This window comes from Tachyglossus aculeatus, chromosome 1 (genome assembly GCF_015852505.1).
Source record: "Tachyglossus aculeatus isolate mTacAcu1 chromosome 1, mTacAcu1.pri, whole genome shotgun sequence".
Classification (NCBI taxonomy): domain Eukaryota; kingdom Metazoa; phylum Chordata; class Mammalia; order Monotremata; family Tachyglossidae; genus Tachyglossus; species Tachyglossus aculeatus.
In genome coordinates, this window is record NC_052066.1 from 123,961,333 (window position 1) to 123,987,699 (window position 26,367).

The 26,367-nt window shown below is 41.1% G+C and overlaps 1 protein-coding gene across 5 annotated transcripts in view; it reads right to left on the reverse strand.

Moving 5' to 3' along the window:
* Window positions 1–1,054: 1,054 nt before the first annotated feature.
* The window catches only part of FAM135A (family with sequence similarity 135 member A), a 100,786-nt gene continuing 75,473 nt past the window's right edge, over window positions 1,055–26,367 (reverse strand). For all 5 annotated transcript variants that reach the window (XM_038747570.1, XM_038747544.1, XM_038747561.1 and 2 more), the window contains 7 exons: window positions 24,570–24,730; window positions 19,312–19,403; window positions 16,653–16,750; window positions 15,051–15,202; window positions 12,943–13,053; window positions 4,561–4,674; window positions 1,055–2,514 (listed from right to left, as the gene is read on the reverse strand). In XM_038747570.1, coding sequence (XP_038603498.1) covers window positions 2,309–2,514; window positions 4,561–4,674; window positions 12,943–13,053; window positions 15,051–15,202; window positions 16,653–16,750; window positions 19,312–19,403; window positions 24,570–24,730 — 934 coding nt within the window. In that variant the 3' untranslated portion in view covers window positions 1,055–2,308. The remainder of the gene's footprint in view (window positions 2,515–4,560; window positions 4,675–12,942; window positions 13,054–15,050; window positions 15,203–16,652; window positions 16,751–19,311; window positions 19,404–24,569; window positions 24,731–26,367) is intronic.

Consider the following 26,367-nt stretch of genomic DNA (forward strand, 5'->3'; position numbering starts at 1 on the left):
GAAATTGTGATTTCAATAGTGTACATCCTTAGGATATGAAGATGGAGGACATTCCAGACCCCTCATCCACAGCGAGATGGATGACATCGAGGTACAGTGAGTAGGTTGGCATTAGGGGAGCTGAAATGCGTAGTCTGAGTTGTAGACGGCAATCGGTGAGATAAGAAGGGGGCAAGGTTCTTGAGAGCTTTAAAGCCAAAGGTAAGGAGTTTGATGCAGAGGTGGATGGGCAACCACTGGAGGTTCTTGAGCAGTGGGGAAAAATGGTCCAAATCTTTTTTTAGAAAACATGTGTATTCATCTTAGGGGCTCTTCCAGAGAAGTGCCTGAAACCCAGCTAACCTCTTGCAAAGACTGCATCCACTGAAGTGTCCTCTCCATAAGTCTCAGGCCCATCACCATTCATTCAATCGTATTTATTGAGCGCTTACCGTGTGCAGAGCACTGTATTAAGAGCTGGGGAAAGTACAACAATAAACGGTGATATTCACTGCAGGGTGTAGCTCTCCTGCCCGGTGAAGTATGGCACTACGCCATAGGCCAGTGCCTCTGGATTCATCGTGACTAGACTATACAACTCCTTGAGGGCAGGGATCATATCTACCAATCCCATTGTATTCTCCCAAGCGCTTACTGCAGTGCTCTGCACACGGTAAGTGCTCAGCAAATACCGCTGACTGACTTGCCAAGCCCTGGCATCATGATGATGATGATGGCATTTGTTAAGCGCTTACTATGTGCCAAGCACTGTTCGAAACGCTGTGGGGACACACAAGGTGATCAGGTTGTCCCACATGGGGCTCACAGTCTTAATCTCCATTTACAGATGAGGTAACTAAGGCCCAGAGAAGTGAAGTGACTTGCCCAACGTCACACAGCTGACAAGTGGCGGAGCCAGGACTAGAACCCATGACCTCTGACTCCCAAGCCTGTGCTCTTTCCACTGCCACACTGCTTCTCTCAAGCATCTTTTCCCTGCCACCAAATGATTCAAATGCTTAGCAACACCAACCACTAATAGGTAGGAGATTTAAAAGCTCTACCTGGTACAGAGTCATTTTTTTCATTTTATTAACACCAGAGGCAATAACACAACGCTAAAAATTAACATGCAATAATTATACAACAAATGCATATTTTTCAAAATAATTCTGCCCATCACAATTAGTGAATGCACATAGAATCTCCTATCCACCTTTAGTGCATTATTGTTTGAACAAGTAAAAGGCGATGAGAAGAACATATTAAACAATGCTATTCAGCACCAGTAAAAAGTCAAGAGACTTTTAACAATTCCATATCAAAAACATTTGAATCTGTATCACCAAACATGTAAAGTTAATCATTTTATTCCATTTCAAGATGCGTTCTTATTTACAGTATTTTGTAGTTCAATAAAATATTTTAACAATATTTAAAAATTATCTAAATTCATAAAAGTATTGCAGAAATTTATAACATTATTGTATGCACATACAAGGAAGTCCATGACAATGGTTAAAGAAATGTACTCAGAGAGTAGGAGCAACACAGACTTTTTTTCCCCCACAAGTTCCAAATATTTAAAGGCAGCTCTTTCAAACATTCAAAAAGCCTTATATGCTGCTAACTTCTGAAAATGAAAAGTTCCAGTAATGAAAGTGACTAGGTAAAGAAATAAGAGATTATCAGTAGAAAATATATTTCCACAGGTGTGACGTATTTAATAATCATGATGACAATACTTCCGTAGAAAACCGTTAGGACATAGTGATTTGTGAACCTATGTCGTTTGTTCATATAATCATGGTCTGTCCCAGACCTACAGAATCTTGTTCTCAAAATGCATGATATTTTAGCAGCCATAAATGCGTTTCCAGTTAAAATAGTCTCTAAATGCTAAGAAAATTAAACATAATTGACTGCTGAAAACCTTGGTTAGAATTTTTAAATCCCATGTTATTTTGGCATTAAAAGCTTCTAATAAAATGTAGCCACAGAGTTGGGCTTCTGATGATGGAAAGCCAAAAATAAAACAATAAATGTACACACTAGGCTTAAACTTCCACTCTGAAACCATCAGGTACCAAAAATATAAGAAAAAGCAATAGAAAAGTAAGAATAAAATTAAAAAAATATTGCACAGCCACATTACCTAGAAATAAAAGTCGATGTTAAAAAAGCTCTAGTCATGGATGATATAAACTATCTTCCATATAAAAAGTATAAATTTTCTTTTTCAATTCAACGGCAGCTACACTTTAATATCACACATTTTTAATTCATCAGTGAATGAGGTAATTGCCAAGGCTCTCATAATGCTCCTCTCCTACTGGAAGTATTTTAGGGCAGCAACCAGAAAGAATTTTTCTAAAAATATTTCAGAATCAAGAACCGCAATATGAGCAGCTCTCCCGATGAGTGAATCAGCTGTATTAGGCAAGGCATTGATGACATTGTAACGAACCAAATTACAGTCCTTATTTTGCAAAACCGGTAGAAGCAGGTTCTGGATCATTTCGGCATAAATTGGTCCTAGGAGCAAGACAGCAAAAAGATGCATTATATTTAATAATATTATATTTGAATAAGCATGAAGTGCTTAGTACAGTGCTCTGCACACAGTAAGCACTCAATAAATACGACAATGAACGAATGAATCAGAATAGGCAGTAACGTGACCTTTCAGGATAGGATTTTTACAAAAATTAAATGATGATAATAATTATGGTATTTGTTAAGCACTTACTCTGTGCTAGGCACTGAACTAAGCGCTAAGGTGGATACAAGCAAATTGGGCTGGACAGTCCTGTTTCTTGTAGGGCTCAGTCTCAATCACCATTTTACAGATAACAGTAATGATAACAGATGAGGTAACTGAGGAACAGAAGTGAAGTGACTTCTCCAAGGTCACAGAGCAGATGCTGACTTCATTTAAAAATGGAAAACCTATTAAGGATTTGCTTTTTGTTCGATGTTGCTTTTTGGAAAAAACTCTAGGTTTTCATATTTACCCTTTTATTGAAATGTCAATGAAATTCATCAACAGTACCTACTCTGCAGTAACACCCCCACCCCCCACCAATAACTCGCTTAATTAAACCAGGGAAGCAGATCAATTACTCAGTTGCCATGACTTCAAAAAATAAATGGCAGACAACTGAGCATTTGAGGGGAAGCACGTTGGTTCAGTGTTTCAAACGTTGCAAGTTTTGTCTCAGCAGGCAGAAACCTTCACAGCCTTTCTTTTGACTTTCAGGGAGCTGAGGCCATTTCAGGTGCCGGGGCATTTGAAGCTGGCTCAGGCAAGGGAGTGAAGGTGGATTTTCCTCTACTTGGCATTCCTTACTACCTTGCCTTCTTGCACCAGGGTGGAAGGGAAGCTGTACCCCACCTCTCCTTTCCCATTTTCCTCACTTCACCTCCTCTCTCACATGGGGAAGTCAAGGAAAACAGTCGCCTGTCTATTGCAAAAGATAAGTGGGCAAGGATGTGAAAAAGAGGGCTCCAAGTGTAATCCACATACACATATTTTTCACACTTCCTCATTCTTCTCTTCCCTCGCTCCAGAACACTGGAGCTGCAGAGGAAAGGAGCAAGGAGGGTGGCTGTGAAGAGGGTTTGGAGCAGTTGGGACTGATTTTGAGGCACACACACACACACACACACACACACACACACTCTCTCTCTCTCTCCCCATTTCCCCCCACACCTCCCCATCCCTCTCTCTCATAGTACCAGTCCACCCTGATGATTCAGAGCTGGTGTTTTAGTTGAGACTCTGGCAGGGAGAATTTTTAGTCAGTCATACTGGAGTAGGAAAAGGAAAAAGAAAAGAAAAAGGAGAAGCAGCATGACTTAGTGAATAGAACACGGGCCTGGGAATCAGGAGGACCTGGGTTCTAATCCCTGCTCTGCTCTTTTAGACTGTGAGCCCACTGTTGGGTAGGGACTGTCTCTATATGTTGCCAACTTGTACTTCCCAAGCGCTTAGTACAGTGCTCTGCCCACAGTAAGTGCTCAATAAATACGATTGATTGATTGATTGCTCTGCCACATGTCTGCGGCGTGATCTTGGGCAAGTTATTTTACTTCTCTGTGCCTCAGTTACCTTATGTGGAGATTAAGATTGTGAGCCCTATGTGGAGCAGGCACTGTGACCAACCTCATTAGCTTGTATAATAATGATGGCATTTGTTAAGTGCTTACTATGTGCAAAGCACTGTTCTAAGCGCTGGGGAGGATACAAGGTGACCAGATTGTCCCACGTGGGGCTCACAGTCTTAATTCCTATTTTACAGATGAGGTAACTGAGGCACAGAGAAGTTAAGTGACTTGCCCAAGGTCACACAGCTGACAACTGGCAGAGCCGGGATTTGAACCCATGTATCTACAACTCCAGTGCTTACTACAGTGCCTGCCATACAGTAAGCATTTAGCAAATACCATAAAAAGAGGTGGGGGGGGGGGGGGGGGGGTAGAAAAAAACATGAAAAGAGAACACATTTGTGCTCAGATGTCTTGCAGCAATGTCCAAGGCAAAGTGACCATTTTCTTCATGGGCTAAAACTCTATAATTACCTGATTGCTTGTCCTTTAAAGCTGTTTTACACATCTCAATGCGTGCAGAGTGATAGGGAACATAACGATCCTGCAGAGACCCTACTAATACTACATTTTTAAAGTATTGAAGACCTGTGGAAAAGGGATAGAAATGGTCACTGATGATTGTAATTACACACACAATTCCAAAACAAATTTTAAGCGCAGATCAATGTATCTCACAAACACTTCCACTACAAATACCATTTGCATTTGTTTATCCACTATGGTAAAACCAACTAGAGATGAAACTGCATTTCCGATGGTTACTCTGCTATCCAATGGCGACTTAAAGTACCAATTGTGACAAAGCAGTAAGGCAAAATCTGAGGCAAGGCCCATCTGCTCTCCAAAAGTCTTCCTTCCACTATGGTACCCTGCTTTCAACTCTACCCCAGTCTAAGGATGGTTCTCTGGTTCTAAGTTTACCAAATCCTCCCATGGATTTTACCCTTCCTTGATTTATTCATCAAATTCCCGTCCAAGACAGCAAGCAAGAATTTAACTCCATGGCTTAAGGATTTTTAGGGAATAGAGAAATGATTCCCCCAAAGTTCTTCTAATCTGTGTAACGTGGGTAGGTAGAACAAAACATACATCTCTGGGAGTTCAGCGCTACTCAGGTTTATGGTAAAAAGTTGCCAAATTAGTATTCAACCATATCCCACGATATGGTGGTGATATAGTCTGCAACAAGGATGAATCATGAACAGTTGTGTCATGGGAACATTTTATCAGACTTCCAAGCAATTTGTTAGGTTCAGAACATGATGCAAGGTTCCACAGATAAGTAAAAATTAAACTGCAACTCCCTACCTCTTGTTTACCTCCGTCTCCTGTTCCTAGGGGCTTTCCTGCCCACTTCCAAACCCCTCTCCCAATTCCTGTATTCTCACCCCTAAATGCCAGCACTTTAAAACTTCGTTCATAGCCACAGCTCAAACAGTAAAGGGGGAAGGGAAGAAGGGATGGGTTCATTCATTCATTCAAATTGTATTTATTGAATGCTTACTGTGTGCAAAGAACTGCGCTAAGTCCTTGGGAGAGTACAGTTAAACAGTGGACAGACATTTCCTGACCATGAGCTTTCTATTCGGATGGTCACTGGAAGCCCCTTTTCATCCAGTCGTGGGTGGGACATATTGAGACAATGGGCTTGGGATAGCTATCGCTAACCAATTTTTAAGAGGTCCTGTTCACCTCCATTAAGACATTTTAGAGATTGATTTTATAGAAGACTGAAATTCGATTTTGGTCACTGCTGAAGTGTACATCTGATGCTTAACAATTCCACGTTAGATTTTCAACAACCTGTCTTCAGACAGAATCAACTTCCCATTTCAGCCCCAAATCCAGGGATCAGAGAATACCTTTTATATACACCCTACAGCAAGACCTCCCTCCCTGGTTTCTGACCCCACCAGGGTCCTCTGGCCACGGCCGGGGCTGCTGCAGGGTCAATCCAGAGTCACTACGGTGGCGAGAAATCCTGGTCCGGACCCTTGCTGCATTCGTGCTAAGTACCCTCGAGCTTCTGGATTGGGGAGGGGCGACGAAGGCCTTCTCTCGGAGTCCGGGGTAAGCCCAGCTCCTGGTGCCCTGAAAGGTCCAGAAGTGTGACTATGGCATCCTCCTCATCTTTTTCCCCCCTCATCTCCCTTCCTCTGGTCCCTTTCTGCCTTCAATGGCTGGGATGAACTAGACAAGCACTACCCGGCCCCAAAATCCGTGGTGGTGGATGTTCCCTCCACGCCAACCCCATGGAGATGATTGATCCCTGGGGCACCTAGGACACAGCATTTCCACTAGACTATAAGCTCCCTGTGGGCGGGGATCGTGTCTACCAACTCTACTGTACTGTACTCCCCGAAGGCCCACAGAAAACACTCAATGAATACCGGAGATTGACTGATTTCAATATTCAATACTGATCAACATTCAAAATCATGTTCTTTTCAATGGATTGGTTTCTTCAGATGAGAAGGGAATCAAGCTCTACCTTGTTTAAAGACTGGATATATTTTTAAGTCACTATTTGTAGTACGATTAGTAAGCTAAATCTAAACATTCCCTTGGACTGTGTAATACTACTCTCTTATCTGAAGAATATGGGATTTGTTCTTTGTTATCTTGGTCTTCCTGAATTCTCTTACTGAAATTGCTTTTGTCCTGAATTTCTTCATAAATTTGAAAATGGAAGATGGGTTTCAAGAATTTTTGTGGTTCCATACTAATGATGGCTTAAATTAAGTCTTTTAGACTGTTAGCCCACTGTTGGGTAGGGACTGTCTCTATATGTTGCCAACTTGTACTTCCCAAGCGCTTAGTACAGTGCTCTGCACACAGTAAGCGCTCAATACGATTGATTGATTAAATTATTATATAATCAAGATGCATTCTAGATAAAATTGGATGGTATGCATTTTGTTCACCTGCTAATACCATTTTGAAAAAAGTCTCTATTCCTGTTCCCTAAAATAATTGTAGCTCATCACTTCTCCACATTCTTGCAAAAGCCAAACACTCAAACAAGATAAGGTTATTTACAAATGAAAAGTGATATCGTCAATTGAACAAGCCAGTAGCTCGGCTTGCATAAGAGCCTATCAAAAAAGATTATAGCCACAGGGTAGCGCAGCAAGAGACTTTTTAAACCATTATCTTTTATTTGTCAGACCTCTGCAGCTGTAAATGATTCTTAGTTATTTGTTTTAAGAATTCTTAAAATAGTGCCCTCTTGCTGGTTAAATTCCATGGCTAAATCCAGAATCTTTCACACTGAGCATAAAGCATAGATTTCTCCTTCTTCCTGTATTGAACTTGAAATCCCAATGATAGTTATTTTTCCCCTAGGTCATAATCAGTGTTTCTCTTTTTTCTGCTTTAACTGAAGCCCAATTGGCCAGCTTTTTCCAACAACTGGGTTGACAGAAACTGCATCTGCTTCAGTGATAATCCAGGCTAAATGTATTTAACTTAATATCCTACAATGAAACGGTGGACATTTTACAACAAATTATAAAGGCTGTTGGTGGTGTAATTTATTGCTCAACTGTCCTCTCTTGAATAGAACACAAGGAGCATGCAAAGACTCTAAAGTATAATTTGCCATCTTTACAATTTTCTCAATATTAATTATGGCCTTGATCTTATATATTTAAAAAATTCCCTTAAACTCTCACTCATTTCTCTCTCTAATATGTAACCTAAAAATGATGGTCAAGAGTATTTTTTGAAGATATGTTTCTGTAGAAAATGCTGTTGTGCCCAAATCTGCACTTGGGATCGTACTCTTCCAAGCGCTTAGAACAGTGCTCTGCACATAGCAAGTGCTCAATACCATTGACTGAATTACCTTGATTAGGATTGTGTCTACTCACTCTGTTGTACTCTCCCAAGTGTGTAGTACAGCGCTCCACACACAGTAAGAGCTCAATAAATACTACTGACTGGTTAACATCAAATGACAACATTAACGGGATTGTGGTATGTCATCCGGACAAACATTTTTGAGGTCTTCCCTTGCTTCTCAGCGCATCCATCTACTCAAAAGATCGCACCTACCACTTCTTTTGCATCCCCCTCCCCAACCACTTTTCTATAGTGTACTTACCCTATTTAAGGTAAGTTAAGCGGTCACTTTTCCCAGCTATTTTTTCCAATTTAATTTCTCTTTTCTGGTTTCTGTTCTAATTTCACACAGTTTCTTTAGTCACAGGAGTCAAAACCAAGCATGGGAGTCTAATCAGATAAAAATCAATATGCTACCTGTTCTGCAGTTTGTGTTCACCATCATGCTTGCCTTGTTAAAAACAACTGTATAAAAATACAGAAACACATATGCACAGACACACACACACACACACACACACACACACAGAGTTGTCCTTTGTGCTCAGAAAAGACATTGTTGTGAATGGCTGAAAAGATAAATGTGGGACCCACAGTCGGGATTGACCACACTGTGCACATCTAGACTGACCTTTATTGTACTGTTATCTTCACTATGTGCACAGCCTAATGCTGTTTACACTTCAGATTCATTTCAAAGTCTTTAAAGGCTTCTGTTAGAAAAAAGCCATTTCTTGATTATATCTTAACCTCTCCCACCTTGATTTCTGCATCAGCTACCCATGGTGACCTCTCGGCCTCCTGTCTCTCCCCACTCCAGTCCACACTTCACTCTGCTGCCTGGATCATTTTTCTACAAAAACAATCAAGCACTCTCCAAAAACCTCCAAAGGTTGCTTACACACCTTTGCATCAACGGAAATTTCTTACTATTGCCTTTAAAATAATAATAATAATAATAACATTATTATTATTATTATGGTATTTGTTAAGTGCATACTACGGGCCAGGCACTGTACTAAGTGCTAGGGTGGATAGGACACAGTTTCTGTCCCACGTGGGGCTCACAGTCTCAATCCCCATTTTACAGATGAGGTAACTGAGGCACAGAGAAGTAAAGTGACTTGCCCAAGGTCACAGAGCAGATAGGTGGCAGAGCCAGGACTGGAATCCACCTACCTTGTGACATCTAGGCCTGTGCTCTATCCACTCCATGCTGCTTCAGTACTCAATCACTTTGCCTCCTTCTGTCTTACCACGTCTGTATATGTTGCCAACTTGTACTTCCCAAGCGCTTAGTACAGTGCTCTGCACACAGTAAGCGCTCAATAAATACGATTGAATGAACGAATTTCCTACTGCAACACAGCCTGCACACTTTGCTCCTCTAATGCCAAACTACTCTCTTTACCCAGCTAGATCACCTCTACCTTGCCACGACCACATCTTCTCTCCGGCCTGGAAATCCCTCCCCCTTCATAGCTGACAGACCACCATTCATTCACTCATACAACTGTATTTATTGAGCATAGAACTGTACTAAGTGCTTAGTGTATTCCATATCTTCTAATAATAATAATTATTATTATTCTGGTATTTGTTAAGCGCTTACTATGTGCCAAGCTCTGTTCTAAGCGCTGCGGTAGATACAAGGTAATCAGGTTGTCCCATGTGGGGCTCACAGTCTTAATCCCCATTTTACAGATGAGATAATTAAGGCACAGAGAAGTTAAGTGGCTCGCCCAAGGTCACACAGCTGAAAAGTGGCAGAGCCGGGATCAGAACCCACGTCCTCTGACTCCCAAACCTGTGCTCCTACCGCTAAGCCAAGCTGCTCCTCCAGGAGGCCTTCCCTGACTAAGCCTTCATTTCCCTTACTCCCTCTCCCTTTTATATTGCCTTTGCACTTGAATTTGTAATAATAAATGGTACTTTTTAAGAGCTTACTATGTGCCAAGCACTGCCCTAAGCACTTTTCCATTGATGGCTCTGAGGGCCAACTTCCTCAATAGCTGGGACATGTGTCAGGTAATTATGCACTGCAATTTACTTTAATGTCTGTCCCTCCGGCCTGTAAGCTCCATGAGGGCAGGGACTGTGTCACCTACTCTACTATATTGCACTTTCCCAAGCATTTACTACAGTACTCTGCACGCTTGACAAATACCACTGTTTGAGTAATCGCGCTTCGGAATGTTTTCTATATTTTGAAGGGTCTCATCTTCAATAGCTGTGTTGAGAACAATACACAGATCCCCAAGCCATCTCTTCAGGATTGCCAAAGGACTGGAGCCATGCTTTCCAATTTAGAGATGCCAAACGCACAGGGCAGGAAATCGTCTCTGAATAATAATAATAGCATTTATTAAGTGATTACTAGTGCAAAGCACTGTTCTAAGCACTGGGGAGGTTACAAGGTGATCAGGTTGTCCCACAGCGGGCTCACAGTCTTAATCTCCATTTTACAGATGAGGTAACTGAGGCCCAGAGAAGTTAAGTGACTTGCCCAAAGTCACACAGCTGGCTATTGGCAGGGCCGGAATTTGAACCCACGACCTCTGATGCCAAAGCCCGGGCTCTTTCCACTGAGCCATGCTGCTTCTCTGAATATTGGGCAGCAGTTCTTGGTTTCATGGCATAGTGCCACAGCCCTTGATCTCTTCCATTTTTTGGCATCCCATCACCTACCAGGCTTGTTTCTTTGAGAGGCACGTCATGAAGGAGGCTTTGTCTGAATAATGAGGTGCTGCAAGATGTTTTAGGTTCAGTATTTGCTTTGCTCTAAATAGATTTTGATCTCCAAATCATTTGCATTGAATTTTGCATGGCCATTCCTGATTTCTCGATGACTGCCGGGTAGACTTTATCAAGGAGAACTACTGTTCATTGCTTACGCTGGAGATTGTGGTTGTATTTTTCTGTTGAAGAGCTGAAGAGTTTCTTTGTTTTCCAAGAGCTTAATGTTCAGCTCTCTTGGGGGTTTGGAGACCATTTTTCGATAAAATGGCTGTGTAGTAAGCTCCATCCCCCCCATCTTACCTCCTTCCCTTCCCCACAGCACCTGTATATATGTATATATGCTTGTACATATTTATTACTCTATTTATTTATATCTATTCTATTTATTTTATTTTGTTAGTATGTTTGGTTTTGTTCTCTGTCTTCCCCTTTTAGACTGTGAGCCCACCGTTGGGCAGGGACTGTCTCTATATGTTGCCAACTTGTACTTCCCAAGCGCTTAGTACAGTGCTCTGCACACAGTAAGTGCTCAATAAATACGATTGATGATGATGATAAACCTGGAGCATGAGATGACTAGATGGTAAACTCATTGTGGGCATGGAATGTGTAGCACTTAGTACAGTGCTCTGCACACAGTAAAGGCTCAATAAATACGACTGAATGAGTGAATAATGGTTCATCCAGCACTCAGTCCACGCATAGCCGCTGTAATCAACACACCCTTTAAGTCTCTCTGCTGCAATCCAACATAGTCAACAATATGTCTATGTTTTGACCATGGATGTATCCGGAGCGTTTGTCTTTGAATGGTGTTGGCAATAATGAGATGATTTCGGTCATATTTACTCAGCAAAAGCAGGCTACTGTGGTCTCCTTTACCACACCCAAAAGGCCGACAACTTTTCACCATGTGTTGGCATCACTACCAACAAAATAAAGCATAAAAATCACCTACTGTAATGGATTTTTCTAGTCCTGGCATTTCTGCTTTTAGTTTGTCTAAATCTGTGCAGCCTTTTTTTCCCCCAGTGTCTCATTGTTGGGCCCAAGCACTTACGATTGTGGCAGAATTGTTTGGCTTCAGGGGCAGGTTTACATGGTTGCTTAAATCTTGGGGCGGGTTTACAAAGTTCTCCATTGGTTGTTGTCTCACTGCAAATCCAAGCCCGGACAGGAATGGTTCTAAAGAGGGAAGGCCTCTCTAATACATGGCGTATCCATCGCCCATATTTGTGGGCTGTCCTTTGTCTGGCAACCTAGTGTCATATAGTGCCGTGACAGTGCCTCTACACCTGGCCGTGCATCATTAGAGCTCTTTCTCTTATATTTTCATCATCCCATTGTGTCCTGGCCATCAGGTGCAATGGTGTTTAGCACATTCAGTTACCCCAGAAAGAGAAGCAGCGTAACTCAGTGGAAAGATCACAGGTTTGGGAGTCAGAGGTCGTGGGTTCCAACCCCAGCTCCGCCACCTGTCAGCTATGTGACCTTGGGCAAGCCAATTAACTTCTCTGGGCCTCAGTTCCCTCATCTGTAAAATGGGGATTAAGACTGTAAGCCCGAGGGACAAGCTGATTACCTTGTATCCCCCCAGCGCCTAGAACAGTACTTTGCACATAGTAAGCACTTAAATACCATCATCATTATTATTATTATAAAACAGGGACTGCTTTCTGCAGAATCTATGTTGAGGAAAGCTCACATCAAGCATTTACAACAGTGCTCTGCACAGAGTAAGCGATCAGTAAATACCACTGAGTACTTATGCATGTCCAATCCTTGTCCATGCTGAACCTTATATTCTTATCTGCCTTTCCCAATTTGCAGTTTTTCTGAATTCATATCCTTGTGTCTAAGGTCCAGCCACCCCACCGGCTTTTGTGTCAGAGAATTTAATAAAGATATTATTGACTTCAACAGCCAGGTCACTGATGAAACTATTAAATGCACCTGACTCGAAACAAACTTCCAAGGTAATATCAAATCATTTATAACTCTTTGCATATTCTTTGAACTGGATACTTTCTTAAAGATAGTGTATAATTATGTACAATTAAGAACCCACTACATCTTCACTTCTCTTCATTCCACAACACTTATCCCTTTGTGGAAAAAGAAATTATACTGGCGTTTTAAGATTTCCAAAACCATGTTTTTTTTCCAGTCATCTTTTTCAAGGGCTTGTAAATAATCACTTCTCAAGCAAAATATTTTTTCCCCCTTATAAAATATTATCAATTACTACTGCAATGTAAATAATACACTTGCCTGCTTTTTTACTGAGTTTATACAAGAAGGTTTGACGGGGGTCTGAATGATCTCGACATGTCAACTGCAATAAAGAACCTGATTTTTTCCACTTCTGCATAAACCAGAGACCTGAAGAGTGAAGAACAGATAGATGAGTATAAATTTGAATTGAGCAGTGATTAATAAATGCTACTTATATATACCAATTTTAATACATAGTAAAGTTTTTAAAATTGCATGTTATAAAATGGCATAAGAAGGTCTTCACATTCTTTAACAGACAGTTCTCAATTTTCTGCTAAAAATAAAGAAGAAAGATATCTTGAATTAAGTCTTAGTGAAAAAAGTATGGTTGACTTCCAGCTAGACACACCAGAAATGGGATGGAAAGCATCCCAGTACAAAGCTCTGTACACATTAGGGGCTGAAGTGAACACTGTTAATGATGATGAAGATGAAAAAAAAGCATTTTTTTAAGCTCAATTTGCCCCAAGTCACATCAGAAGAACAAAGAGAGCATAAATTCAACCAGAATAGACAATCTGAGTATTTAGCTGTCAAATATATGTCAGTATATCACTCATACTTGTTGACTGCTCACAGTGTGCAGCGCACTATATTAAGCATTTGGTACACAGCACTGCATTCATTCATTCAATCGTATTTATTGAGCGCTTACTGTGTGCAGAGCACTGTACTAAGCGCTTGGCACTGTACTAAGCGCTTGGCACTGTACTTCTATAATGAGAAGCAGCCGTCCCCTAGTGGATAGAGCATGATCCAGGGAGTCAGCAGGACCTGGGTTCTAATCCCACTTCCACCATTTCATTCATTCAATCATATTTATTGAGTGCTTACTGTGTGCTGAGCACTGTACTAAGTGCTTGGGAAGTACAAGTCAGCAACATAGAGTCCCTACCCAACAACGGGCTCTACTGCGTGACCTTAACTTCTCACCTTTAAAATGACCATTAAGACCGTGAGCCCCATGTGGGACGTGGATTGTGTCAAACTTGATTAGCCTGTATCCATCCCAGCACTCAGTACAGGGCCTGGCACATAGTAAGCACTTAATAAACACCATAAAGAACAAACACACACAAATGCGATCCACTCGCAAGCGCTGAGTTCAAAAACACTGGAAAGTGTTGGGAGACTGGGGAGCGATGGGGAGATGGAGCTGAGATTGGAATGTGGGAAGAGGGTAGGAAAATTGAAAAAAAGATTAGGTGAGGAAGGGTAATTAAGTTACTAGAAGCGACTGCACATAATGTTGGGGGTGGAATCATGTATATTGGGATTAATCAGCAACTAATGTAGGGCATATTCCAATGTTACACATATTGTAGGGTGGTTGCTACCTGGGGTAGGCCTGTATAATGCCTCCTTAAAACCTAAGCCAGTAAATTCTAAGGCTGGCACTTAAAGCTTTACCCTTAACATCCATTTCATATTCAAATGTAAACCAATTTAACTCATACAAATTTTAATATGATTAAATATGTCATTTTAAATTTATAAAAATGCTTTCTGATAGAATTAAAGCAGAGACGAAAAATAGGTACTTTTGCGATTTGACTGAATACATACTTATGTCAGCCTGCTATTTCACAGAGAGCATTCTATTAAAATGTTAGGTAGGAATTTTAAGAAAACTGAAAAATGAGGTCACAACAAAGGAGTATAATTGAATATATCATACCAGAAGTTTTCAACCTTGTTTTTGAGTTTTCAACCTTTACCCTGTTAGCTGAAGCTTCTCCCAATTTTCATCTAAATGTACCCTGTTCATATCTAACCTCTACTTCCTTTTCCATACGGGTCTCTCACTTTGTAGAAGAGGAAACTGAGACACAGAGAAGTTAAGTGACTTGCCCAAAGTGACACAACAGGAAAGTGGAGGAGGTGGAATTAGAACCCAGGTCCATGCTCTTTCTTCTAGGCCCATTCCAGGCCCACACTGCTTCCCTAGACATCTGAAGTCATTAAGGTGAAGAAGTGACTTGTTCTTCTGAGCCAGGAAGAAATACAATTTGTTAAAATATGATATGCTAGAAAGGACCCAGGGGTCATTAAATTATCCTCCATTCTATATTTTAAGGCTCGGAATGATTCGAAGTCTTTACCTGTATTAACAAGTGCACTGCTATTGTAGAGGGTACCCAGGTGTGGTCCAGAAAGAGACAAAAAGGTGTGAAGTTTGCTGAGGTAATATTTGAACCTAGGCCTTGTAAGCACTGAACGGATTATCAAATTGCCCAGCGAATGTCCAATAAAGCTATAAAAGAAAAAATACCACATATTTTCCATAAAACAGTTGACTTTAAATGCCTTCTCATTCTACATTGAGCCTTCCCGTATGGAACAATACATTAATAACATGATGCTTCAATTAGTTTTGCCTTTTAAGAGTCCCCAAACTACTAATGAGGGAGTATATTTCCTTTCCCAACGATTAGGTGAGTAATTTGGCAAAATGTGACAGGTAAAACTGATGATGAATGGAACCTGATTTTTAATTCAGGAACTGTAACTGATATTGATCACTTTGAAAATTTCATAAATGAAAATCAGACTTACACAACACATAATTTTGCTACCTGCTGGTACTAAGACATACTTGAAAAAGTTTTTAAAAATTACAAAATGATTATAGCAACTCACTAAATTGATCCTAAATGGATAGAAAAGAATGATTTCTAGGAGTTGTAATAGTAATTATTGAGAGCCTTCTGGATGCAATGCACTAAGTGCTTGAAAAGTAAATGGTTTACTTCCCCCTTATTAGTAATTTTAACTCCAAACATTTTAGGTTCTTATAACTAGAAAAACTGCTAAAATTCAGTTTGCTTTTTCAATTATATGACTACATTACAGATAGGAATATGTAGACTATAACAAACCCTATATTCAAAGAAACCTTCCTACAACTAGTTTGCTTCAATTCCTTCTCTAATTACAACCTGCACAACTTTTGTAATAATTACTCAGGAGGGCCCTGAGATCATTCAAGGGACCTGTTGTTGGATAGGGATTGTCTTTATTTGTTGCCAAATTGTACTTCCCAAGCACTTAGTACAGTGCTCTGCACACAGTAGGTGCTCAATAAATACCACTGAATGAATGAATTACAGAAATTAAAAATCTATGTAGCTCTTGACCAGGAAATATTAGGCAAAGTGGCTATGGCTCTTGATTATTTGTCACCCTTCTGAAGTCAGTTGTGCAATCTGTGGACAACTCTTAGACAATATATTCTTTATTAACCAATCAATGGTATTTACTAACTGCTTACTGTGTGCAGAGACCTATACTAAACACTTGGTAGGGTACAATAGAATTGGTAGACACTTTTCCTGTCCACAACGAGCTTACAGTCTAAAGGGGAAGGCAGACATTAATATAAATATTTTATAATATAATTTATGGCTCTCAGTCCTCCCTGCTGGTGGAGGTGAAATTATTCCCCCCGCTACCACAAATGATCCTCCAGCAACCACACTTCAAGAAAACTCTGTCCTCATTCATCATGATAAAACTGGTGAGGTGGACATTTAGCAATGTAAAGCAGTAGCCTTTTGTTCTGTGAATCCTCAAATTCTGAACACAATCTTTTGTGGCTACCAAAGTAGTCTGGCCACTCCTGCTATAAAGCAGGCTAATAATCTGGGCACTGTCTGATATACATCATATATACATATACCAAAACCATTTTGTGTAGTGCTTACCTGATTTTTGAAATTGTTAGGCTGTAAATCTGAATATACTGTATGATCTCATCAAGAAGACGATCCGTCATGGAATCAAAATCGGCAAAGGTATCATTCTGTTGGAAGGTAAAACATACACTTTGGGCAAGTAGGATGATTTGAAAATTTCACATTGTTCCCTCCTCAACATCATCATCATCAATCGTATTTATTGAACGCTTACTGTGTGCAGAGCACTGTACTAAGCGCTTGGGAAGTACAAGTTGGCGACATATAGAGACAGTCCCTACCCAACAGTGGGCTCACAGTCTAAAAGGGGGAGACAGAGAACAAAACCAAACATACTAACAAAATAAAATAAATAGAATAGAGATGTACAAGTAAAATAAATAGAGTAATAAATATGTACAAACATATATACATATAGACAGGTGCTGTGGGGAAGGGAAGGAGGTAAGATGGGGGGATGGAGAGGGGGTCGAGGGGGAGAGGAAGGAAGGGGCTCAGTCTGGGAAGGCCTCCTGGAGGAGGTGAGCTCTCAGTAGGTTCGATCACTTTTATAACTAAGATTAAATGATGCATACTAACTTTCTCCCTCTTCTCATTCTCCTTTATTGGGTGGGATTGGTGTGTGTGTATGTCTGTGTGTGCATCCATCTTTCTCTTCCCTAAGGTGTGACCTCTGGGACTCCATGGCAGCAGGCATTTGCTTATCTGATCATTTTTCCTCTATTTACCCCTCCCAGACAAAATGACAAGTCTCCACCTCTAGGCTTGAAATCTTTTCAGCTACTCACTCAGTCTCCTTTTCTCTGCCTAGGTTTTTCCAGAATCAAGTGTCGCGTGGTTTTAGCACCAGGGTCTTCAGGATTAGTTTTCACACTCGAGTGCGTGTAGTTTACTTCATTCAGATTCTCCTATCCATTGTCAGAGTCTGTAAAAGTTTCCTTCCTCCATATGTGGTACATTTTTCTGAAGGAGAATGTCTCCTGCAGTAGCCTAATTGTATAACTTTGTCTTAGGGGAGCCATTGTGCTGCTCTTTCTCATCCTTCAGACCAGCTAGGCTTCCCAGGAATCCTCACTGTAGGGATGGGGGATTAGGAGGGCAGTAAACAGGCTTACTTTGTTTTTTCATACCCCATGTTTTTTAGTCTTCTTGTTCCTTGAAAGTCAAACAATGGTATTTACTGAGCTCCCCTCTAGACTGCAAGTTCCTTGTGGCAGGGAATGTGTCTACTAATTCTCTTATATTGTACTCTCCAAAGCACTTAGTATAACACCCTGCACACAGTAAGCACTCAATAAATGTGATTAATTGACTGAGCACTTAGTGAGTGCAGAGCACTGTACTAAGAACTTGGGAGAGTACAATACACAAACACATAGACACATTCCTTGCCCACAAGAGACGGATATTAATATAAATAAATTACAGATATGTGCATAAATGTTGTGGGACTGAAGATGGGGTGAAGATCAAGTGCTAAAAGGGTAGAGAACCAAATGCATAGATGACACAGAAAGAAAGGCAGGAGGGGAAAATGGAAAAATTCTGCTTCAGGTTGGTTGGAACTGGTAGGGCAGAAAAAGCAGATTTTTCGTCTTTTCCCAGCTTCGCTGCAAGATTTAAGAGTATCCTCTCTTCTTCTACGCTATCATGGAGTCCATCCAACTCCTTTAAGGAATGATGGAGATATTCTGGCCACCTTAATAAAACCGGCATTAAATTACCTGGCACCATTTTTTAGACAGTATTTACAATTTTCTAATGAAAACTTTATATAGACAGTTAAGGAGTCATACTTTTTCAAACATGACCAGCAATGAATGACTTAGTATAAATTAAAGCCAAGATCATCATTCCTATGTTTTTCCTAACTACTTCTTTTATTTCAAATTTTCCAAAGTTTGAAAAATTATTTCGCTCTTGACATTCTTTTGGATTAAGGCCATCGTTAAATAGATAATATTTACATTTTACAATACAAAAGCAGCTTAGCCTAGTGGAAAGAGCACAAGCCTGGGAGTCAGAGGACCTGGGCTCTAATTTCACCTCTGCCATTTGCCTGCTGTGTGACCTTTGGGCAAGTCATTATTCTCTGGGCCTCAGTTTTCTCACCTGCAAAATGGGGATTCAATACTTGTTGTTCCTCCTACTTAAACTGTAAGCCCTATATGGGACAGGGTCTGTGCCTGGCTCCCCCACGTCTGCTGTGTGAGCTTGGGCAAGTCACTTAACTTCTCTGAGCCTCAATTACCTCATCTGTAAAATGGGGATTAAGACTCTGAGCCCCACATGGGACAACATGATCACCTTGTATCCCCCAGTGCTTAGAACAGCACATAATAAGCACTTAACAAATGCCATTATTATTATTAATAACATATCTACCTCAGTGCTCAGAATGGGGCTTGACACATAGTAAAGTGCTTAACGAATACCATCATCATTTAACGTATCTGGCACTGAGTTTTTCTTCCAATTTTCCCAAAGTTTACGGGTTTTGCTAGAGATTCAAGCTGTAAAGACTGCAAAGGTTCAATAATGGAAGATACTTCACACTACAGTACGATCTGGGCATAGATTCAGAGTTGTCAACAAACATATATGACCCTCAATAAATACCACTGATGATGACGATGAGCTCCTCACGAAACACTGTCATTTATCATACCTGATTTCTCTCAGACATAAGAAAATCTATTCGGCCCCCAGGCAATCCAAGTTCAATATAAGTCTTTACTAATCGAAGATCTGCGCTGTTTCCTAAAAACAGAAAAATAATATTTAAGGAGAAATACAGCAAGGGTTTCCAAGTACACCAGAATACATGTGTCTATTTCACGACAGGAATTTTATAGTCCATGAAACAGCGGTAAGCTTATAGTTCTACAAAGCAGTGTGCCTTAGTGGCTTTGAGAAATAGCAAGGCTTAGTGGATCGAGCCCGGGCCTGGGAATCAGAGGAAGCTGGGTTCTAATGCCGGCTCTGCCACGTGTCTGCTCTGTGACCCTGGGTAACCTCTGACTCTTCTGGGCCTCGGTTACCTCATCCATAAAATGGGGATAAGAGTGTGAGCCCCATGTGGGACAGGGACTTTGTCCAACCTGATTAATTTGTATCTACCCCAGTGCTTAGAACAGTGTTTAGTAAGTACATAACAAGTACCATAATAATAATAATGTTACAAAGAACCTTAACCCAAACAATATTTTAATTTTATTTTGGAAACTACATATATTTGGCTTTACAGTTTACATGGTTTGCTATTGTTCTGTATTCCCAGTGGGTAAATAGTAGCTTCTAGGAGGCTCAGTGTAGCTCAATAATCCATCTACCCTCCTCCAGGATCCAAAAAAATCGAACTCCTCCCCACTGTGGCCATCACTTCTACCAGGCCAGCCTCAAATGTGTCAGAGGTTGTTAATCCCGACTATTACTGCTCTAGATCACCCGAATAATAATCATTATTTTTAGTAGTAATGATTCAGAGGTCATTATCCCTGAGTATTATTGCTCTAGATCATCATTTATCATTATCAATCGTATTTATTGAGCGCTTACTATGTGCAGAGCACTGTACTAAGCGCTTGGGAAGTACAAATTGGCAACATATAGAGACAGTCCCTACCCAACAGTGGGCTCACAGTCTAAAAGGGGGAGAGTTTAGTTATGATGAAACACACACCGAATCAGTGGCAGCTTCACTTTATCAAATTCACCATTACAATAGATGAGTGAGTGAAAGGAGAAGAATGTGAGAAATGAAAACTTTTGTAAGTTTGTGGGGCAGACCAAAGTTACAGTAAAACGCTTCCATTGGGAACGCCTCCATAAAAAGCTGTTAACTGTGCTTTTAAAGTCACCAGGAAGATATTGGGCAGCAGTCAAAAGGCACAACCAAATGGGCATCAGCAGGAAGAGGAAACAAGTGAAAGAAAAAGAAGAATTATGCCTCTAGATTAAAAACAGTGACAATGACTATCATTATTATTTATTCAATCGTATTTATTGAACGCTTACTGGGTGCAGAGCACTGTACTAAGCACTTGGGGAGTACAAATCGGCAACATATATAGACGGTCCTACCCAACAACGGGCTCACAGTCTAGAAGGGGGAGACATACAACAAAACAAAACAAGTAGACAGGTGTCAATACCATCAGAATAAATAGAATTATAGCTATATACACATCACTACTAAAAGTAGAGTAATAAATATGTACAAATATACACATGCTGTGGGGAGGGGAAGGGGGTAGGGCAGAGGGAGGGAGGGGGGACGATGGGGAGGGAAGGAGGCGGAGAGGAAGGGGGGTGCTCAGTCTGGGAAGGCTTCCTGGAGGAGGTGAGCTCTCAGTAGGGCTTCGAAGGGAGGAAGAGAGCTAGTTTGGCAGATGTGTGGAGGGAGGGCATTCCAGGCCAGAGGTAGGATGTGAGCCAGGGGTCAAGGCGGCATAGGCGAGAATGAGGCACAGTGAGGAGATTAGCGGCAGAGAAGCGGAGTATGCGGGCTGGGCTGAAGAAGGAGAGGAGGGAGGTGAGGTAGAAGGGGGTGAGGTGATGGAGAACTTTGAAGGCGATAGTGAGTAGTTTTTGCTTCATGCGAAGGTTGATAAGCAATCACTAGAGATTTTTGAGGAGGGGAGTGACATGCCCAGAGTGTTTCTGTTCAAAGATAATCCAGGCAGCAGAGTGAAGAATAGACTGAAGCAGGGAGAGACAGGAGGATGGGAGATCAGAGAGGAGGCTGATGCAAATAAAATATGCTGATAAAACAGAAGTATAATGGATCCTAAAGAGGGCAACTATGAAATGATTTCTCTAAGCATTTTTTCCCACGGTTTGTCATATGACCTATATATGACCTAATATTGACATTTGTTTTATGTTCAAGACCAAGCCTACTTGGTAATTTAACCGAGCAGAGGCATACACTTAAACTTAATTCAATCAATTGTATTCATTGAGTGCTTACCGTGTGCAGAACACCATACTAACAGCTTGGGAGAGTACAATATAGAAATATAACAGAGTTGGTAGACACATTCCCTGTCCACAGTAAACTTACAGTCTAGAGGGATAATAAAGGCATTTTGTTCAACGCTTACTGCACAGCACTAAGCGCTAGAGTAGATACAAGATATTCCAAATGGGGCTCACAATCAAAGTACGAGGGAGCACAAGTATTGAATCCCCATTTGGCATATGAGTGAACTAAGATGCAGAGAAGCTAAGTGACTTGCCCAAAGTCACACAGCAGACCAGTGATGGAACTGAGACTAGAACTCAGGCCCTCTGATTTCGAGGCCTGTACTCTTTCCATTAGGCCACGCTACTTAATTCCACTTAAGGTGGCCATATCATACTTTAGCATCTCTATGATATTATGTCACAATGTAACGAAACCTCTTCAATAGAAATCTTGTGGGATTATAACTTTTCAGGGCAGAGAACTCGTGCTGCAACTCTTGAACACCCAAGAGTGCTAGGTGCATTAAAAAAACCCATCAATTAACAGACGTACAGAAACCAGTTTGAGGAGTTTGTTTTTCCTATTTAAACATTGCTATCAAAGGCCCTCCTGAAATCATATCTTCCTCAGGAGGCCTTCTCCAATTAATTCATCTTCATCCTAAATTATAATCTCACAATAATCACTACCTGAAAAACTTACACATTTTCGCACTGCTCCTGTTCCCCAGAGACCTCCAATCTTTTGAACTCCTCCAATTCTCTAGTCATCATGCTTCAATTGCTCTCTGTTCCTCAACCGCCTTCTCTTGGCTCACAAATTAACACCCTCAACACTGCTGTCTGCACTGAACTCATCTCCCTTGCTCCCCTGCCTCGGCTTACCTCGCACCACTCATCCGCAACCCAGGATCAGCTCTACAGTGCACTTCTTCTGCTCCTGTGCACGAGCTGGAGAAAGCTGATGGTGCAAACCTAGACGCCAGGCCGTCCTCATCCGTCACAAATTTATCCTCGTCCACTTTAATTCTGCCCTTCCCTCCACTTGGTAACAATACTTCTCCATCCTTAGTGACTCCCATTTCCCGCACCGGCTTTTTCAAATGTTTAACTCCCTCTTCAAACCTTTGTTCATCTCTCTTGTTCAATCCATACAGTCCACTGGTCACCAAGTCCTATTAGTTCTACCTTCACAACAACTCTAAAATCCACCTTTTCCTCTCCATCCAACCTATTATGTTGATCCATAACCCACCCTGACTACTGCATCAGCCTCCCTGCTGACCTCCCTGCCTTCTGTCTCTCCCCACTCCAGTCCATATTTCTGTCACCCAGATCATTTTTCTGAAAAAAAAAAAAAAAAAATACTCAGTCCATAGCTCCCCTTTCTTCAAGAACCTCCAATAGCTGCCCACTCATCTCTGTATCACACGGAAGCTCCTTACCTTCAGCTTTGAAGCATTCAATCTGCTTTCCATTCCTACCATACTTTGTTGATTTCCTACTACAGCCCGGTCCACACACATCATTCCTCTAATGTCAACTACTCAGTAAACTCCAATCTTGTCTAACTCATCACAGACCTCTTGCCCTCATCCTCCTTTTGGGCTGAAACCCCCTCCTCCTCCATTTATGACAGACCTCACTTTTCCCACTTCTCCCCACTTTGAAAGCCATATTAAAATCACCTCTTCTCCAAGAGACCTTTTTTAAAGGCATTTGATAAGTGCTATGTGCCAGACACTGTACTAAACACTGGGGTAAAGATAATAGGGTTAGACACAGTCCCTGTGCAACATGGAGTTCACAGTCTTAATTCCCATTTTACAGATGCAGTAAATGAAGCACAGAGAAGTGAAGTGACTTGCCCGCGGTCACACGGCCACCAAATGGCAGAGCTGGGTTTAGAAAGGTACTCCCATGCCTTTTCACTTGGGCATGCTGCCTTCCCCAATTAGGCCCTCATTTCCCTATTCCTTTTCCCGAATGCCATCACCAATGCACATGGATCTGTATCCTTAAAGAACTTGGTATGTATCCCACCCTGAATCCCATGGCACTTAAGTATCTATTTATTTGTATTGATGTCTGTCTTGATCAATCAATCAATCGTATTTATTGAGCACTTACTGTGTGCAGAGCACTGTACTAAGCGCTTGGGAAGTACAAGTCGGCAACATATAGAGACAGTCCCCTAGATTGTGAGCTCATTGTGGGCAGGGATTGTCACTGTTTATTGCGGTATTGTTCTTTCCCAAGTGCTTAGTACAGTGCTTTGCACACAGTAGTGCTCAATAAATATGATTAAATGAATGAACTTAAGCTCATATCCACAATTTATTTATTTTAATGTCTCTCTCCCCTTTCAGACTGTGAGCTCACTGTGGGCAGGGAACATGTCTAGTAATTCTATTGTATCATCCTCTCCAAAACGTTTAGTACACTACTCTGCATTCAATATGTGCTCCATAAATATGAGTGAGGATTGCACTAGAACAGCCATAACACTTCTGTATTTATCATACCTACCCTATTTTTAAGCACTAATATATACATATCCAAAGCTTCTTTCTACTATCAGTAAATTATTTTAGTTCCTGTCTCCCAAGGTCCATTGTAAACTCCTCAGGGATAGGGAACATGTCTACTAATTCTTTGTACTCCCTGAAGTACAGTAGGCACTCAAGAAATACTTCTCATGATGAAGACTATAATACAGTTTTTATAAGCTTGTGATCATCCTTCACATTTAAACAGAATGTGCAAAAAGGATATTTTTGAGTATTTCAAAATTAAGCAGTTTCTAGGTTACCAAAAAGTTAAATTTTAGCAAGTCTGCATAGCTCAAGTCGCTGAAATTACACATTTTTTCAGTACGGAGACTAAATACGAAAAACGGAACTTTCATCTCTCTTACATGGCCTAAAATTCAGTATCAAATATCACTTGAGCACATACCATCTAAGCCGTGGACACAAACAATGAGATGAATGCCATCTTCCAAACTATCATCTTCTTCCATGCTGAAATAAGGTACTGCTGAAGCCAGTTTAAGAACATCACTGTACATAAATCCAGGGAGCTTAAGTTGCTTCAATTCCTCCTTTGCCTGAAGGAAACTGAAGCAAAATATTATTATTATTAATATTTGATTGCACCTTTAGCATATAGGACACGACCCACTGACTTAGGGGATTCACAATGGAAATCCATATGGCTAATTCATGATAAAAATCACATAGTAGGATAATTTATTAATATTGTTCTTTTCTGAAAATTCTGTATTCAAGGGCAGCTAAGAAAACACCCCCTGCTTTTTCTTAATGGTAATTAAGCACTTACTATGTACCAGGCACTAGGTGCTGAGTTAAATACTAATTAGGTTAGACACAGTCCATGTCCCACATGGGGCTCACGGTCTTAATCCCCATTTAAGAGATGCAGTAACTGAGGCAAAGAAAGGTAAAGTGACCAGCCCAAGGTCACACAGCAGACAAGTTGTGGGGCAGGATTAGAACCCAGGTCCTTCTGATTCCCAGGCCCGGGTTCTATCCACTAGGCCACGCTGCTTCATCTTTAAAAGGGAGACTTTAAAGAACTTGTCTGTTCCTGCGAAAGCCTCGATATTCTAGGTTCAGAAATAGGTCTGGAGAAGAAATGTACAAGATACTATCCAGGAAACTGAACTGATAATCTCTCTGCTCAGTCAATCAACTGTACTGAGCTCCTACTGTGTGCAGAGCACTGTACTAAGCGCTTGACAACACAATGTAACAGGCACATTCCCTGCCCACAACCACCTCAAACTCCCTCTCTTCTCTGCCTGCTTTGTCAGCCTTCATGGTAATGGACGGGAGTTGGAGAGGCAGCAAATATGTATGTGTTTAGGGCGGTAAACGTTGAATGAAAGAAAAAAGGGGAAGGGGAAAGCCAATAACAACTCAAAACAGATGCCTTTCAATCAACATTTACAAAAACTGAGAACAACTCCATCATTTTAAAACCTCAATAAAGTTAGGGTTACAGCCAAGGGTTAGGATGAAGGTTGGAACCTTTGGAAAAGTGTTCATGAATTATTTTGCTGACAAGTGAATTGCCAGTGAACTGTCAAATGAGTCTTTAGTCATTTGCCTTTAGGCATTTGTTTTTAATAAAGCTACCTCTTGATTCCCCTTGAGAAGCAGCGTGGCTCAATGGAAAGAGTGCGGGCTTGGGAGTCAGAGGTCATGGGTTCTAATCCACGCTCCGCCACTTATCAGCTGTGTGACTTGGGCAAGTCACTTAACTTCTCTGTGCCTTGGTTACCTCAACTGGAAAATGGGGGTTAAGACTGTGAACCCCATGTGTGATAACCTGATTACCTTGTATCTCCCCAAGCGCTTAGAACAGTGCTTGGAACATAGTAAGCGCTTAACAAATACCAAAATTATTAAAATTATTAACCCCAGTGTGTGTGTTTGGGGAGGAGGTTTATAAAATAAGAACTACATAGGACCAGTAGTAACACAGCGGGCAGGTTCAAAGAAATCATGAAAATAAATGGTTAGGTTGGGTGGTGAAGAACACAGACACAAATGATGTGGCTATTTCGGCCACTGCAGCTGGCAACTGGTCTACAGTGTTCAGGAATAGCATCAGTACTATGCTGCAGTCCCTCTGGCCATAAACGATGAGCTTTGGGCATTTGAGATTCGCCCCACCCTCAACTCCACAGCACTTACGTACATATCTTTGCATTATTATAAATGATTTATTC